Source organism: Aspergillus melleus (genome assembly GCF_016097325.1).
Source record: "Aspergillus melleus strain CBS 546.65 chromosome Unknown contig4, whole genome shotgun sequence".
NCBI classification, from domain to species: Eukaryota; Fungi; Ascomycota; class Eurotiomycetes; order Eurotiales; family Aspergillaceae; genus Aspergillus; species Aspergillus melleus.
The window spans coordinates 4,616,450-4,633,937 of record NW_025763373.1 but is presented as its reverse complement, the minus strand read 5'-3'; the positions used below and the strand labels follow the sequence as shown (position 1 = coordinate 4,633,937).

Sequence of the window (17,488 nt, the reverse complement as noted above, 5' to 3'; positions counted from 1 at the left end):
AAGGAGTAGGAGGTAGACACAAGTATTTATACACATTTGGGGAGAAAAGGCAATGCAATAATGCCTGTTGAGAAAACGCCATATCATCTGCACGGCATGCAAGAAACTTTCTATAGGTAGTTGATGGTATAGGTACACATGCGCCACACCAGGACAAACCAAACCAACCAAAAGCCTTGGTTTCTTATAGCACCAATTCCCGTGGAAGTAACTGATTCAAGACAAAAGCATATTGGAAACCTTATCCTCCGCCAATCGGAAAATGAATTTTCTCGTATGACCCTAGGTACTTGGTGAGTGGGACAAAGAAGGTAAATACAGGTATGTAATGGCAACAGGTGGAAAATATGGAACTGGCATGGGTAACGCGATAATAATACATAAGACACATATAGGAAACAGAAACAATAGATAAAACAATAACAACGTGAACTAGCAATGGTCATCTTCTGCGCCATTGGGTGCGGGAACCGATAATCTTGCATAAAGACGTCAACGCCACTTGAGATGCCTCAGGTTTGGTCCATCCTTAGGTCTGGGAGGCGGTGGAAGCGCGCTCTCTTGAATGAGACGCTCTTGAAGTTCCTTTTCGAGTCGCCTCACATTCCGGATGCCCTCCACCTGTATGTTATTCCGACAGCGAAACACAGGTAGAAGAGCTTCACTTACTTCTTCATCATGCAAAAGTCCAAGCTTCCGAACGTATAGACCCATATAACACTTCCAATGGTCCCAAATCGATGCCCAGCGCCTGTCTTCAAAGGGATCATCCAAATTGTCCCGGGCGTACAGGAGTATTATAACCTCGTAGAACTTGGTCGGGCGGAGAATCTTAACAGGATACAATCCCTCTTGGAAGCGGCCTATCTCATTTTACGGTATCTTGGGGCAAGGTCGCATTATCAGCCGCCATGAAATATGGATCCCCGGCTGATGCTGGTCCAAGTGGAATATCCGGAAAGGTCCAGAGGTAGTGCGACTTTTTTTGTAGCTTGACGACCGCCTCACAATCAGGGTCTTCGGTCCTTGTTATCTCACGTATCGCGTCCACGGGACAATGCACATGTTCAGCGGGAATTATACTGGACGCATCTTGCCGATTCAGGTGACATTTTTCTCCTATTGCAAACCGTAAAACCTTGTTGAAGGAGGGCCTTCTTAGCTTCGAGTAGCAAATCATCTGGTACTATAAAATCTATGCCCTATTCAAAAAGAGGTATCTGGTTAGTCATATCACGTTACTTAAATTATGAGTTAACGAGTACTTACAAACCTAACTGTCGGAATAGTATAGCACCTCATCAAACATTCAGCCCACAGAACGTTTGGTACCCCAGCCTCAGTTAAGACTCTTGAGTAATGGGAGATATATAGGTCATCTTTCGCAAATACTCTCCCTGCCAGGGGCTGTCGTGCGTTGAACTCCGTATAATGGGCAAAGTCTCCAGCTGCCTCCATTTCAGAACAGATTTTCTCGCTTGATGGTTCTTGATATAGGTGATGTTGTGAAAGTTGAATTGCGAGGACGAGCTTTCCTTCACTATTTATAACTTCGAGGAGACAGTGAGGAAGTCATTGATGTCGCTTGTTTATATGGCCTTGAAAGAAATTTGGTGGTGGGACTGGAGTGTTCGCTTTTGGAAGATTCCCTCTAAGCGCAGTATTGATTGCCATATTCTCAAGAATCCCGTCCCATGCTGTGCCAGAAGTATAAATGAAAGGGACAATTCTAATTTTAGACTATAGAACCTCAATCACCTCTCAAGGATTCTTTCTGATTTAGTACAATAATCTTGTAAGTATATAGATATCTTCCATCCTGTTACCAGATTCGGGCCGTCCATACCTAAGAATTGCAATATAAAGCCGTGGGCAGGTACAACAATAACGAATGGTGATGACTAATACAAACAAAGCATAACTAGTACAGGGTTAGGTCAAAGGTCTTTCTTACAGCCACCGGGTTGATTCCATATACTGCCGGAACTTTGTACGTGGAATGCTCCTGAATAGCTACCCCAAAAAGACGCTCATAGGCCATACCGTATCGCTACTGTTTATGTTGAGAAATGGGATCTTTTCTACAAGACATCTACATAGGAGCACATCCGTGCCACAGTCCGCAAGTCTGAAAATCCCCTACAGCCCACCCCCCGGCATTTTTCCTGACCTGCCTGTTCCAGGTGGCCACTAAGACAACTTTCTCCTGCACTGGCATTTAATCCGACTATTTTTGCATATTTTCATACCATCTCAAGCTTTTTTTCGCGTTACACCATACCAGGTCGCGCTCAGAGTTACTCCCTCTCTCTCATCTTCCTTTTGTGGCGCAATGAATGTTTCATATGACTACCCTGAATCATCACACCGCTCATCTAGGCTCTTACCACACGTCCTTCCAAGGTTCGAAGTAACCATTGGAAGTAACGTCTCGTATTGATGATGCTTTGAGCAAGGTTCTAACACTTTGTGACTAGGCGAGATGGCGATTTTGGGCTTATCGGCTGAAACCTGTTATCTTACGTCTCTCCCGCCTTTCGCTTTCTTCAGCATAATATCCTTCATCCGCATTTTTGTTCGGTCTATTGGTCTCTGTCGCTTTTGGTAGCAGCCAAATGTTTTATCTCGATTCTACGTCGTCTTTCAGCTATCCATCCCGACCGGAGAAGACAAAAAGAGTGAAGAAATGGGCGATCGGTGACGACGACAAAGGATGGCGAGGAGCCAAAGCCACTAAAGACTCGCCTGAGACAACACCACTCAACGGTCAACACAAAGAAAATGGCCATATGCGACGGAACTATTACACAGTGAGGCGAAGTAAAACCATCAAACACAACAATATCCTAAGCGAATTGTCCCGGCCAATGGTATGCCGCCCCCGCCCCCCCAATTGCGATCATTGCAACCAGAGCACTTCATACATATACAATAGCAAGTTCTCATTACCTCCACGGTCACTGGACCAGCTGACATTCTTTGGGAGAGTAAAAACGGCTTCTCAATCAACTGGACGTGGGTGTTGGCCTTTGCGTTGTCCAACATTTTGACAAGGGAAAAAAGAAGGAAATCCCGTTATATCTTCGTATATATGCAGTGATCATAGCATGTCTTATCACTGGGCCAATCCAGCGTTTTTTCGATGAACCTTATATTTCCCTACGCTCGTTTGAACCTACAGCCCGGAAGTTGCGTCATATACAGGCGCTAACTAACGTCGGAAACTAATTTCCGCAAACTCAATCTCCCATCAGAATTTAGATGCCACATCAATATTCCGCGTATCACCGCATTCTTCACGGGAACGCACAGGTCTTGGGGTGGGTCATAGTGGGCTGTGGCATGCCAAATACCGGGTGGATGGCGGCAATTGTTATTCTAAATAAAAGAAAGGCAAGCACTGCTTAACACGGTAGACTGCGGACGCCTTTTGCGCAAGTTTCCCGTGTCACCAGATAGGCGCCTTTTGCGTAGTTTTCCCGCGTTGGCCGGTAGAGACCTTTACCGCAGCTTATTTACCACTTTATAGTACGCCGTTACCGGACGCTGTTGGGTTTGCAGCGGGTGAGCTTAGCCCAAGTTTCTATAACACTATATATAACAAGTTGGATGGTAGAATCCCGTAAAGATTCCATTGTAATCTTTTCAGCATATATAGGAGAGTTGACTATTTTGATACGAAGATAAAATTGATGAAGTTCCAGCTCCAACAACTGACAAGGGTAAAGGTAATAGAAGAAAACGCTTAACAAGTACAATTTAGTATAAGATAAGTATACTACTTTATCTCTTTTTCTACTATACTTTAATAACCATTTATAGAGGTCTAACATAGTCCAATATATTTGTTCAAGTAAAGTACTTGCACCCACCGCCGCCGAAGGCGCATTACAGAGGTCTTGTATATGTACAAAAGGCAACCGACTTCGTATTTTGCAGAATAATACATCGGTGAATAACCCAGATTTTCAGCCAAGGCCCGCTAAGGTAAAATGTGTCTCGTTTTATTGGATCCAGGCCCACTCTAATCCACTGATAGGCATAATGTCACTGTCATGCTTTATGAAAAGATTCCCTCAAATTACAGATTTTTGTCATAATACTAAAAAGACCAAGATTCCAACATCGCACACTGCCGTGTAAATAAGAATAAATCTCGTTCCGTAGTCCCTTATGGGAAGACCCATGGTTAAGGGTTGGCTGGTTTTCCTTTACATGTTCCACATTTCTGCCCTCACTGCAGAATTGCAATCCACTCTTTTTCAGCCTTCCGGAATGATTTTATCGACAGCAATCAAATCAGATGGATGTTGAATATTTTGATCTGGTCATGAAATTACGCTGTAGGAATTCACAGCCACTAATTCACACGGACATAAGCATTCCGGACGTCATGCTACAATACACAGCGGAAATATGAATGACTGAAAGTGGTTCAGTCGAGAGCTCGGGGAGAAGTTTATTTGCCTTATGATATGTTTCCCCTAGGGTTCAGAAAGAATCTATGACCTGCGCCAATTCCTAACGACTCCAATTGAATATGGCGTTCTTGCAACTTTATACGCTGCCGTTCTGGGGATGAACCAGGCCATTTTCATTGTACTCGTATCTGCCCTCTTGGTTCTGGTTGATTTCACATTAGTAAACATTTCTGGGATCTGCAGCAAAACAGTGACGACTTACCCAATATTTGTCAAATCCAACCCCGTAGCAGACTTCATCATACCCAAGTATCTTGGGAGGAGCCCCGGTCGTCATACTTTGTTTCAAACCTTCCAACGCCTCCCTAATACTCTTCAATTTAGCGGCCACAAGTGTCCACGGGTACGCGACTGCTGAAAATCCAAGGTCCGCCAGCTCCAGAGCCGACAGGTTCTCGGTCTTCCCACCTTCGATGATATTGGCAAACACGGGGAGATCTAGTTCTTCAACGCATCGCTTCATCGAGTCCCGGTCGGGCAGAGCCTCAACGAAGACAGCGTCAACTCCAATTCTCTTGAACTCCTTCGCCCGGGTCATCGCTTCGTCCCATCCGTGAATCAAGGCGTCTGTGCGCGCCAGGACGAAAATGTCGTGTCCTTGGTTCCGTGCATCCACGGCGGCTTGTAGACGAGCGTAGGCTTCTCCGCGCGAGACTACCGATTTTCCCTTTGTGTGACCGCATCCTGTAAGTAGTCAGCCGGTACTGATCCATTGCTGCGTGCTATCCACCGTGGAAAAAGGCGCCTTACGTTTGGGCCACGTCTGATCCTCAATCATCACTCCCGCTGCCCCAGCCGCCGCAAAGCACTCGACAGTGTTTTTCACGTTCATGGGACTACCATAGCCGGTGTCTCCGTCGGCCATCACAGGCACGCTGGTCATGCGTACCGCCTCCTGGATCTTGCTGCACATTTCCGCCATCGCGATGTATCCTGTGTCTGGGAGCCCGTAGGAACTGGCAACGGCATATCCAGCTAGAAACACAATTGGGAATCCGGCCTCCTCGACCAATCGGGAAGAGAGGCCGTCATAGCTGCATGCGTGAGCGATGATTTTGGAGCGATCATGGTGGGCTTCGAGCATCATGGTGCGAAGGCGGGATGCTTGGGCGGATGGAATCCGGCCTCGCACGTTCTTGAGCGACACGTTAATGTCGGTCGTTTGCCCATTGACTGGTGCCTCGACTTGGGTGTTGGAGGAGAATTGGAAGGGATAGGGTGTGCTCTTGAGAGGCTGAGACATGGTGAGGGTGGGATTATCCGTGTTGTAGAAATGTTAAATAAGAGAGAACAATGCTGTGTAATCTGCTCGATAAGAACTGTTGTGCTCAGATATAATGGACTTGTTGTTTAAATAGGCATTCTGAGTGGCACTGAGACATGGACCATTGTCGCGGGTATTTTCCACGTGCGGATGTTGCCAAACTTCCGCCACGCAAATTATCCGCAGCGCCAAGCTTTGTGGAAAGCAAACTTCCCCGATGTTTCACTGCATCGAGACCTCGACCCCATGGGGATCGGCGGGAAATGCGGAGAAGCAAGTAGCCGATTCCGGGGCATGGATAATTGCCGCGACCCCATTGGTAAGGATGTCGGGGTGTCATTTGGGCAATTCTCCGTAGGTCAGGTATAAATTCTTTCGTGATACTAGGCGTCTCTGCACATATTGCTCAACGTTCTGTGCGACGCAGATCAGATTTATTGTGTCTCACGCGTTGAAAAAGTCCTCTGAGTACCATGAACGAGCCAAAGGAAACCGACTCCCAACATCTAGAGCATGTTCAGTGTGACAATGGAGAGAAAGGCGCAGAGTTTTCCTTCGTGCCAGCTAACGAGCAGTCTTTGATCCGGCGAAAGGTAGGTTGGACGGATGGCATCTCGAGGTATGGCTGACCAGGACCATTCATAGTTCGATCGACATGTCCTACCACTCGTCTGCATTCTCTACGTCCTGTCGTATCTGGATAGAGGTACAACGCGCCAATCTACAAGCGGAGTCTGTCTGCAAACTTGCTAAGTCCACAGATTAGGAAACATTGGAAACGCAAAAACAGCGGGCCTCGATACTGACCTCGGTCTGGATGATCAACAATGGGCGTGGATCTTATACTCATTCTACATCTGTTACATTGTGTTCGAGTGGACAACTGTCTTGTGGAAAATCTTTCCAGCTCACATATACATCGCTATACTCTGCATATGGTAAGATACTCCTATTGAGGCATGAATAGAGCTCACATACCTCAGTTGGGGTGCGGCCGCAATGTGCAGCGGTGCAGTCAATAACATGGCAGAGCTTATTGTCTGTCGCTGTCTACTGGGTATTTTCGAAGCTGCATTCGGCGCTGGTGCTCCTTACTTCCTGTCTCTCTTCTACCAGCGTCAGGAACTGGGCTTCCGTGTCTCGATTCTGTTGGGAATGTCGCCCGTTGCGAATTGTTTCGCTAGTGCGCTTGCGTATGGCATCACCCAAATTCGACATTCAATTGCCTCTTGGAGGTATTTGTTCATCATTGGTAAGTTTACTGCGCTTTCTTTCGTCTAAAATACCACGCTAACATATACTTAAATTTCACAGAAGGAGCACCAACTGTTCTCTTTTCCGTCATTGTCTTCTTCAACCTCCCCGACTCCCCAGGCACGGCGAAATTCCTCTCCGAAAATGAACAAACACAAGCAGTAGAGCGTCTTCAGACCGTCGATACAACAGCAAAAACAAAACTCGAATGGAATCAGGTTTTCAACGGGCTCAAGGATTACAAGAATTATGTCCATATGCTGATCCATTTCTGCTGCAACTATTCTTTCGCCGGTCTGTCCAACTTCCTACCCACCATCATCCAGGAGATGGGATACACATCAATCAATGCACAAGGTCTCTCGGCCCCGCCTTATTTTGTTTCGTTTCTCCTATGCGTGGTAGCCGCTATTATCTCCGATAAGTGGGGAAGAAGAGGAATCGTCATCACGGTGAGCGCCACGGTCGGGATGGTCGGGTATCTCATTCTAGCTGCGGTGCAAGATGAAACCAAGCCCGGGCTTAGGTACTTCGGGATTTGGCTGGCGACCTGTGGGGTATTCCCTGCTCTTTCGATCAATATCACCTGGCTTTTGAATAACCAGGGCGGTGATTCCAAGAAGGGAGCTGGTATGGCGATTCTGGCTGTTTTTGGGCAATGTTCGAGCTTTGTGAGCAGCTCTGCATTTCCGGATTCCGAGGGGTAGATGTTTCTTCGTCATCCTATTTTCTTTGGTAGAAGGCTAATCTGGGGTTTAGGCCGTTTTACGTTCGTGGTTGTGCGATTGGTTGTGCGTTGACTGGCGCTATCGCAGTCATGGCGCTTAGTCTATTCTTCAAGTTGAATCATGAGAACAGGCGCCGAGACCGGATACATGGAACGGTGGATGAGCAGGCCAGGGTGGATGTGACTCGTAATGGTGACAATAACCCTCAGTTTCGTTATCTTACATGAGGAGGTACTGTCAGGGGCTTCAGGTTCATGATGATTATATATATTCGGATAGTCGGCAAAGGGCAGCAGCACATGCGGGGTATATTCAGTGTCATCCGAAATTAATCTCCCCTTTCCGTGAGGAGACTGTATATGCAAGTTTCAACTACCTCGGTGAATGAATACAACAAAATCTAACCTGTTGTAACCTGTCTATGGTGTACATCCCGTTCGTTGTTGATCTTCCCGATCCGGTTAATTAGGGCTTTGTTCCCCGCAGCCGAGACATTTCTCCACTTCTCCGCCTTTCGCCTGCCTCAACGATCGACCTTAACCATGTCAACTCGCGGCACAGCAACCAGAAATCGCAGCAGTCGGCCACCTCGCAGTCGAGCTGTCATTGAATATGAATACAAACGCACCTACCAAGCGTGTGTTCCATGCAGACGACGGAAAGTCAAGTGCCAACCGACTGAGTACCGACAACCATGCTCCCGTTGCGCGAAATTCGATTTGGACTGTCGGTTCGACGAAAAGAGGCCGTGGACAAGAGAGGAGAAAGGTTATTTTTATCGATATCGTAAAATTGTGTGACGCTAATTAAGGGCCTAGGTGGGACAGACCGCTTAGCTACTGCCATGCAGAATTCACTCCCACCAACGGACACAAGGCTTGACGAACAGTCGACTCCGGGTAGGTCATTCTTGGCTGGTTTGGTAAGTCACTGGACTTATTTATTTAGCATTTTGTGGGACGACCAAAGAAAAGGGCACGTTATCAGCTGGTCTCAGTCAAATAGTCTCAAGCGGCAACGACGCGTTGGGCATCCTCTTCCAGGCTGCGGCTCAAGAGGCGAATCCAATACCGATAAGCCATGGAAGTACTCGGAATTATGGCTCTCACGCGGGCCATGCAACTAGAAACACTCTACAGTGCCTGCCTAGCACGGATGTACTAAGGATCTGGGACGCATGTCGATTTGTCAAAATGGGATGGTTTACAGCCTACGAAGCCTTTACGCTGGTTGACTTGTGAGTTGGTCAGCATCATCCAGTCGATATACAGGAGCTGAACCGCTTAGATTCTTCAAAAACATGGCTCCGCTCTCCCCGATTCTATCAGGATTCTACGCAAAACCCCACAATCACTACTGGCTTGTCACGCAAGAGCCAATGTTATGCTGCACGATATTGATGATCTCCTCCCGGTACCATACTCTCCCTGGAGCGGGTGGTACGTCACGAGGATACTTTATTCACGGTCGACTATGGCAGCATTGTCAACATCTCATACTGCGTATCACATTGGGACAAGAAAAAGTGTCAAAAGCCAAAACAAGGCATCTGTCGTCCATTGAAGCTTTACTTCTGATCTCAGAATGGTATCCCCGGGCACTTCACTTTCCTCCTGAAAGCGATGGTTGGGACTCCGACTTGATCCTCACCACACCTGACTTGCGAGACCCTCCTTCTGCACCCGAGGATATGCCGATGTCTGATCGATGGAAGGAAGATGTTGTTGAGCCGACGAGACGATCAGATCGAATGTCATGGATGCTGGTCACCAATGCGTTGGCCCTAGCGCATGAGCTCGGTGTGTTTGGTCAAGGAGCTTCAAAGCCGAAGGAAGACTACGTTATCATGGGATCTGAAGCAGATATTTATGTGGAGCTGCTTGAGAGTAGACGCCAGCGTCTCCCCTTTTTACTGTTCGTCTTTGTGAACCTCATTGCTGCGAGAATTGGGTGTCAATCGCTTCTCTTAGAGACCCCGGAAGCTTCCCTGCTACCCAGGGGCGATCGAGAATGGGCAAGCTTTATGGCCTCTTGGGTCGAGCTGACAAGGATAACGAAAGAGATTACAGAACAATACTTTCCTCCGACAAAGTCCGACCAGCGATCACGAAGATGGGATATCGCCTCGATCGACGAATGGCGGAAGATCCTGGCTAATTGGGTAAATAAGAGGTCTTTTTGCAAGGGTAAGACGTTTGAGCCTAAATAATCCCTGTTTATCTGACAGATAGCAGATCACCGATTTGACGATATTCTCCTCATTGAAGCACACTACCTTCGCATATTTATCAACTCCATCGAAATGCAGTCCTTCGTCGAGGATACACTGTCACAATCGGACTTGGAAGTACAGACGAGCAACACAGCGGTGACAGACCGTTTTTTCCTGACTGAAGTTGTCGATGGAGCTGGCGCAATTCTCAACCACATAATCCAACTGTCAGACCAGCAAGCAATCCAATATCTGCCGAACCGCATATTTCTCCGCGTCATCAGCTGCTCGATCTTCCTCCTCAAGGCCCTTGCCCTTGGCACCCGAGCATCAACACTTCATGGTTCGCTAGCGATGCTGGAAAAAACAATCGCTGCCTTGCAATCTAACTGCCCGGATGACATCCACCTTATCTCGCGCTACGCGTCTCTGCTGCAGATCTATGTCTCGCGTGTACGCCAGACATTCGGACTCGACAATGACATTCCCAATGTGGATCATCAACACGAGAAACGGCAGGAAGAGCGTGATGGAGATGAGCCAGCTCAACAGCCCGGTACATGGGATCAAGAAATTCCCTTACCTGACCCGATACTCTCTGATGATTGGTTATCACTACCTTTGGATCCGCTGATGGCACCCTTTGGGCCGTGGGATGAAACTGGGCAGTTGGATTACGGATTAGACTCGGCCTACTTAGATTTGGATTTTATTTGGAACCTGCCTCCTTAGGTCTTTCAACATATGCCCTGGGCTTTACCTAATTAGGGAGACGTCAACGAAGCACACACTACAGTGAATGTTCTGCTTGCTGAGGTAGCAGAACTTTGGCCTTTACAAGAGAGTTTTGGTAAGATGAATTCACCAAGATAATCTGAGAGATGTCATTGCATGGAATCTTGATATCTCAAACCTGACTCTTGCAATGTTGATAAATTCCCTTCTCTCCTCGTTATTCTCGACTGATTCATGGATATAATGGGAAGTTTGCAACTTGACTCCATAGGAAACCTTTCAGACCATGTTACTTCCCTATAAAACAGTCCACTTTAATTCTAACCCTAGATATCAATCTTCCTGTCCCGGTCCTGACCCCTTAGCATTCTCAGCTCCTCAATGGGCAGCATGGGGAGCGCGGTGCTGTTCACCCATCCAATTTGTAGACGCAGGCAATGAACTCAGATGGGTGTTGGCGAGATAATAGCGTCGGCGAAACCTCTGTCTGTGCCTGTTACGGGTACGTCTCTCGCTGCCTCCCTCGGGTCGTGGTTGCTGGAGATTGGCGCGATTCTCGCGACGGCGCCGCGCCTGAGCTGCGCGCTGGCGAGCACGATTACCTCTTCCTCTGTTTCGCCGAGGCCTTTGCTGCTGACGCTTCTCGGCATAGCATGGTACGCCCATCTAGATTGCCCATATATTGTCAGTATTGAACATGATAGTTATGTAGTGAAAGGTATTTGGATAGGGAGCAAGGAACCATACTCACCAGGAATTCGTCGAGTCTCTTCCAGTGGCAGAATTTCTCAATGTGTCCTTTCCTCTCGCAGTATGGGCAGATGACAATTTGCGGATCCTACTTTGGGATTAGTAACTGAGCTGGTAGTGCGTCAGTAGGTCTGAGGGGCCTACCTGGTGATCAATAAGGAAGGTCCGGCGACGGCGAAAGAAATTGCCCCTAGCCTGCCTACCTTTGGGATATGCAGGGCGATAGGGGGTCGCTGGATTGGCCAGGTTCATCGACATTGTTCTCTTATATTAGGTTAGACAAGCTCTGGTCTGCGTAGAGAGTCTAGTTTGCCGAGAAAGGACGGAGACGAGCGAAAGAAATAGAAACCTTCGAGCAACTAGCAAAATAGTCTAGAAATAGACACTGTCCAGAATGAGGAAGCAAGCGAAGAAGAAGAATCGCGGGTCTATTTGACCTAGGAGTATCCTGGCTTTTGACTGATTGGGAAGATCTTGGGGCACATTTTAAAGTGAATATTCCGCTTGACTAGGCAACAAAAACCAGGCTTCTAAAGAAATGGGCCAGCAATTCCACCGGTGCATTATTCAGTTTCGTAAGATCTAACAGCTTTGATCGACGAATGATCGACTCTCAACTTTCTTTAAGACAGCCGTAGAAGACCCTCGCATGCTGCGGACCAACGAAAGAGTGAGCAATACTGGGAATCGCTGTTCATCTGGGAAGACAAGAGATTTGTTGTCAAATGGCTCACCCTCGAACAAAGCTTGCTTTTCATGACGCTCGACTTTAGGTTGAACGACTCGGCTCCGCATGGCACAAATGATTGGTGCTAACTCAACAAAAAGCATGGATCCATCCCGGCCATTATATTTATGGCTCACCATCATGATGACGTGGGGTTGAGTGGGATGGCCATTCCTGAGCCTCCTGAAACATACCATGATTTGCCCATTTCAAGAGTCTAGGAAGAGGCCCACCCATGCCGGGAGTAAAAAGGAGCGGATCAGGCATTCTAAACGATTGTTAATAAGAGAAACCAGCCAACTTTCCTTATGCCAAAGAAACCCACTTACGAGATAAACTCAAGCCCAGAAATGCTTGTCAAGGTGCCAAAGGCTGAGGGTATGTTCGGTTGGACGGCAAAGGTCCACAAACTGACGTAGGCGCAGGCAGTGTGGACGCCGTGACGAGTAGTCCAGGTAGACCACTCCGAGATTCCTGGAGGGCTGTCACCATACTCGACGAACTCGAAGCAAGTGAGAGAACTCTCTGGCACAGGATGATCAAGGGGAACCTGAGGCAAGAGAGGCTCGAAAAAAAAAAAGGTGGTTTGAGTTCCAGGCGAATTGTAGGATGCTCAGTGGCTTCGATTTCCAAGGGCTGACAATAGACACCTTTTGACCAAGCTCGTTGTCATTTAGATGCTGCTCCTGGGAGATCCCGATTTTGCGATCAACTACGATCCCTTTCCACAGAGAGTTGAAAAAAAGGCGACTCGTGTTCCTCGGCATATTGAAAGTGGGAAGAAGCTGTAGAGAACAGAAGTAGTCATCGAAACTGAAATAAGCTAATAAGTTCATTACTTAGAGGCCCACGAGCTCAACACTAACCAAATAAACAGTTCCACAGTTGCATCATTGCGTGTTTCGAAGTGAACCTCACGATAGACCCTGACCCATGGTCACAAGCCCTTAGCCGCAAAACGAAGACAGCTTGACAAACCTATCGCCCCGTGGTTATGGTTATGCTTTCCCATGACCTCGGAGTGCTATGCCGGAAGAGCGTCATCTAAATTAATGCGAGCCATAATCGCTGTTTTCGAGACACTTGATGCTGCTGGAAAGACCTTCTGGCTATTCCAGCTACACATCTTTCCGGGCACCGAAATCCCGTGTCACAAACTACGCTGCAACGTATAGAAGTAGCCGACCTCCGTTCAGCTGAGGGAGGCTGCAGAGGCATTGGGGTGACAAAGTGATAAGAGCGCAACATTGAACGAATATTGGCATTCACTTGATTTGAGCAGGATTCGTGTAGTGAACTGGGGGCTATACAGAAATGGCTGCTAAGTGAATGAGGTTACAATAGTTATCTACGTCTCGTTCCCCTGCCACCTCTTACGTTCTCACAACAATTTATAGACCATGTCCTCACTCAATTCCTCAGAGTTCTTACAAAGCGGAGATGACCTTGTCTATATCCGTAGGACAGAGGCCCCTATATGGACTCACATAGGGCATATATCGATGATCTAGCCCCAGGCATACAAGCACAAGGAGAAGCAACGTAAAAGCCTCAACGAGGGCAATCGAGTTTCTCAAAACGACAGAACTGTTCAAAGGGAACAGTGTCATTTTAAAACCAAAGTCGATCCTTCAGGCCAGATATTGACATTTTTGAAACAGACAATGAGATAAGGGACGGATACAGCGAGATCAGGTCACCCGATGTAGGTATACTTTAGGGTCCTTTAACCAGTTGTACCAATCACTGGTACATCGGCGCCAAACCCTGGCAGAGAACATACGGAGCAGATGCAAACTCCAAAGAAATACGGAAGTAATGAAGCTATATGGATTATTCCCATTGTTTGCCCATGGGATGCAGGCTAGGCCACAGGAACTGGCACAGGAACCAGAGATTCCAACCAAGCAAGAGGTCAACGAGCAAATAAAGCTGGAAACTAAACTGGGACTGGAGCTGTCAGACCTAGAGGAAGAGCTTGAAAGGGCCCCAGTATTCCCCCAATCATCAACCGGGAGCCACTTCTCCTACAGAACCGACACCCCGCCGATCGAAAGTTTGCCCGAATACGGAAGCCCTATAGACACGGATCAGCAGCTACGAGCAGTCATGACACATTATGTTCCGGCAAGACGTCCAAAGCCATATATCTAGCTTCCATACGCTCGTGGGCGAAAGGGCTACAGACGGCACCCTACCTACCATGTTTTTTGGTTTCATCCAGCAGATGCTGCGTTCCGATTTGGCATTGTATCTTCTTATGTTAGGTCTTAAGACCGACGGAAACTATCACCTCATTTCATATCCAGAACCTCCCAAACGTGTTTCATCAAACGACAAGAATATCTATCTTATGGTAGAAGGGAATTTAAACGATGCATTTGGCTCTGGGGACGACGGCACACATAACTTCAAAGGAACTTTAATCTTGACGCAGAAAGATATCTGCGAACACGGAAGCAGGCTAGTTGAATCGGCGCCACACTGGTGGCCAAGGCTACTTGAACAGAAAGAAAAAGGCCACGACAAGCCTCATCTTCGGCATAAGAAGCGCAAAATTTAGCCGGAAGGTCTTCGTAAAGGGAGACCCAAAACCTGGTGTCTTTGATATTAATCACCCGCTGAATCCCAGAGCTCACGCCCTTAGCCGGCAGCGATGTTTATTGATATCAATTGCAATGCTTGGCAAAAGGTCAGATGAAAACAGTTTGGAAGTCTTGCGCAATTAAGAGAGCGAATGCAGAATTCGTCCCGATGGCTACGACTACTTAGGGCGGAAGAGTGTCAAAAAAAAAGACAACGGGCCGCTGGGCACCACTGGTGTGGTTTGAACCTGCAACAAGGATTGGAGAGGGATTGCTGGGCTTGCGGTCGTAGCATGAGGCTGGTATCCAGCTGCAGCTGTCTACTCTCTTTGAGGAACCCCTGGAAACCTTTCTTGATCAGAAACAGGAAGTGACTTACGAGGCCGTTCTACGAACATTGCAAGAGTTCGAGAGGGTAGAGTCGGAGCTCTGCAGAGAGAGTTTCGCTTTTGAAATCCTGGCCATCGGAATCACTCAAGAACAACATGAGATTTCCTACGCTCCCGTCAGACTTGCTTAGCCTACAAAAACCAATGTTCAAGCATCCATGCCGCCCCTGTCAATAATTGATGACACCTCACAAGAAGGCCCCCAGACTGCAGATGGTTCTTGGGCCGCTGTCTGAGAGCACTAATACTCTCTTTAGATTCATCTGGAATCCGGAGAACGCAGGTCAATGTTATAGCAATGTCAATTGCTGCCAGAAATTGAGCATTATCACCCCAGAAAATACCGATGAGGTGGAAGAAACACTCGAAAGCTCTGCTGCTCTGCATAAGCAGAACTCCCTAGGCTGAGGTTTCTGGACAGAGCATGCCAACATTTGGCCACGAATGAAATCATCTTCTATATCAAATTCGAATGTTTGGAGAGGCAGGTGAGGGATATAGTTACTCGCCGATTGGCAAGCCTGGCGGCCTCACGGAAGGACGGAAGGCGACATTCGAAGGCTTCTTGAAGAGTACCATTGTGGCTAGATGACTGCAAGTGTAGAGCCGCGAGGACTCACTGCTGAACCGTCGCTATTGTAGCAAAGTACCAAGCCAGTTTCGACGAAGCAGGAAGGAATCTCGTGATCGAGGATTAGGCGAGGCTCTACATGAGGGCATTTTCTCTAGGAAGGAGAATATAAAATGGGGTTTCCACTCACAGAGAGATTAATGGCCCAGGTACGGAAGAGAGCCTGCCTGGGAAAATAATCGTCCAGTTCATTCTCATCTCATTATAACAACAAGCCACCATTATCTTGGCAATGATGATTTCATGTTTTGGGACGAACTGGCACCATTAATTGAAGCTATGCACAGCCGCGTGAATCAGCCTCTGATTACAGATGAGGAAGAGACGCAGAGACTCGAGGATGAATGAGTGCAGGACTTCCCAGGCAAAAGCCGCGCCTTCGGTGGTAAGAGAGAGTTTCCAGTCATAATACTATCCTTTCTCAATAATCAACATCGGAGGACCTTTTACACCCAAGGGAAGCGATTGACGATTCTCAGTCAATGTTGTATGGCTATGATGAAAGCTGGGTAGTCCACGGCCCCAGGAATTTCGGTTTCTTCCCACGTTCTCTTTGCACTCTCTTCATCAACCCAATACCACCATTACTTCTTCTTTTCTCTCTTCCATCCTTTTTTATCCACCACCGGCCAAGATGCCGAGAAATGCTGTACGCGAGCGTATTAACGAACTCTGGGGAAAGGTCTTCGTCACCAACGAGATAAGACCTTCCGACGACCCCGCGACCAGACATGAAGTACAGGATGAAGAGCTTTCGCGCCATAACATCACCCGTATCCCCTTTAGAACTTGAAGCTGCCGAAGCTGGCGTGATGTCATGTTTTTACTTCAACACACTGGAACAGAGCCATCTTATGGAGCATCGCCCTTCGGAGGATTCCCTTGACGCAGCCCAGTTGGTTGACTATGCGACGCATACCAACGCTGAGTTCCAGCAGACCTACTTGTGCGGGTCCGGACTTGGGGCGCAAATTGCGTATACCTTGGTGAGCCAATGGGCCCGGTGTACAGCGATCCAAGCATTTCAGACATCAGGACTCGTTCTTCCAGTCAAAATGAGGTAAGCTGGGAACAGATAGCTATCTTCTTTCCTTTCGATTACTTTGACATACTAAAGTTCAAATATCATAGTATCCCCAATCCCTTCTTCCTTCTTTTCTCTGGCTCTTTCTTCTACCCATCCGGTGAAGGCAGTTCCAGAGCAGGCAATTATCGCCAGCCCGCCTGGGAATATGACCGACCAATGCATCCCCACATAACTATTGCAACGACCCAGGACTTTTCTGGCCATGACAACTCTATGCTCTGGGGAGAGCTGGCACCATTGGTCGAAGCAATGTACAGCCGTGCAAACCAGCCCCTCGTCACGGATGTGGAAGAGATGGAGAGGCTCGGTGATGAAGGTGCGCGGAACTTCCCCGGCAAATCCCGCGTCTTCGGCGGGGAGAGAAGATTTCCAGTCATCATGCTCTCTTTTCTCGAAAATCAATATGGCAGAATCTTCTATGCCCATATGAGAGAGGGGCAGTTAGTGATTCATCAATCAAGGCTGTATAGCTTTCAGACACGCGACGATGCAATTGTTGAGCTGTTTGTTCGATTTCTGTTAAGCTTGCCATTCTCTCGGTGACAACTGTGTCTCTTGCTGCTGGCGAAAAGCGGGTTTGAGAGACGTGAAATTTTGCCAATTCGACAAGTCCTGATTGAACTGATGCCGCGCACCGACTGCGTT

General features: G+C 47.7%; 4 protein-coding genes across 4 annotated transcripts; 2 read left to right on the top strand and 2 right to left on the bottom strand.

Annotated features, from left to right (window-relative positions):
• Positions 1-4,557: 4,557 nt before the first annotated feature.
• On the bottom strand, positions 4,558-5,724 carry LDX57_008368 (isocitrate lyase/PEP mutase family protein; the record flags this gene model as incomplete). The annotated part of the gene is made up of 3 exons (XM_046090092.1): positions 4,558-4,623; positions 4,684-5,165; positions 5,232-5,724. 3 exons carry the CDS (start codon positions 5,722-5,724, stop codon positions 4,558-4,560), a joined length of 1,041 nt encoding a protein of 346 aa, XP_045946064.1.
• Positions 5,725-6,744: 1,020 nt separating this feature from the next.
• On the top strand, positions 6,745-7,706 carry LDX57_008367 (putative MFS transporter; the record flags this gene model as incomplete). The annotated part of the gene is made up of 2 exons (XM_046090091.1): positions 6,745-6,997; positions 7,060-7,706. 2 exons carry the CDS (start codon positions 6,745-6,747, stop codon positions 7,704-7,706), a joined length of 900 nt encoding a protein of 299 aa, XP_045946063.1.
• Positions 7,707-9,417: 1,711 nt separating this feature from the next.
• Positions 9,418-10,671, top strand: LDX57_008366 (fungal specific transcription factor domain-containing protein; the record flags this gene model as incomplete). Its single annotated transcript, XM_046090090.1, has 2 exons — positions 9,418-9,913; positions 9,962-10,671. 2 exons carry the CDS (start codon positions 9,418-9,420, stop codon positions 10,669-10,671), a joined length of 1,206 nt encoding a protein of 401 aa, XP_045946062.1.
• A 381-nt stretch (positions 10,672-11,052) lies between these two features.
• Positions 11,053-11,682, bottom strand: LDX57_008365 (uncharacterized protein; the record flags this gene model as incomplete). The annotated part of the gene is made up of 3 exons (XM_046090089.1): positions 11,053-11,340; positions 11,426-11,512; positions 11,569-11,682. 3 exons carry the CDS (start codon positions 11,680-11,682, stop codon positions 11,053-11,055), a joined length of 489 nt encoding a protein of 162 aa, XP_045946061.1.
• Positions 11,683-17,488: the final 5,806 nt, after the last annotated feature.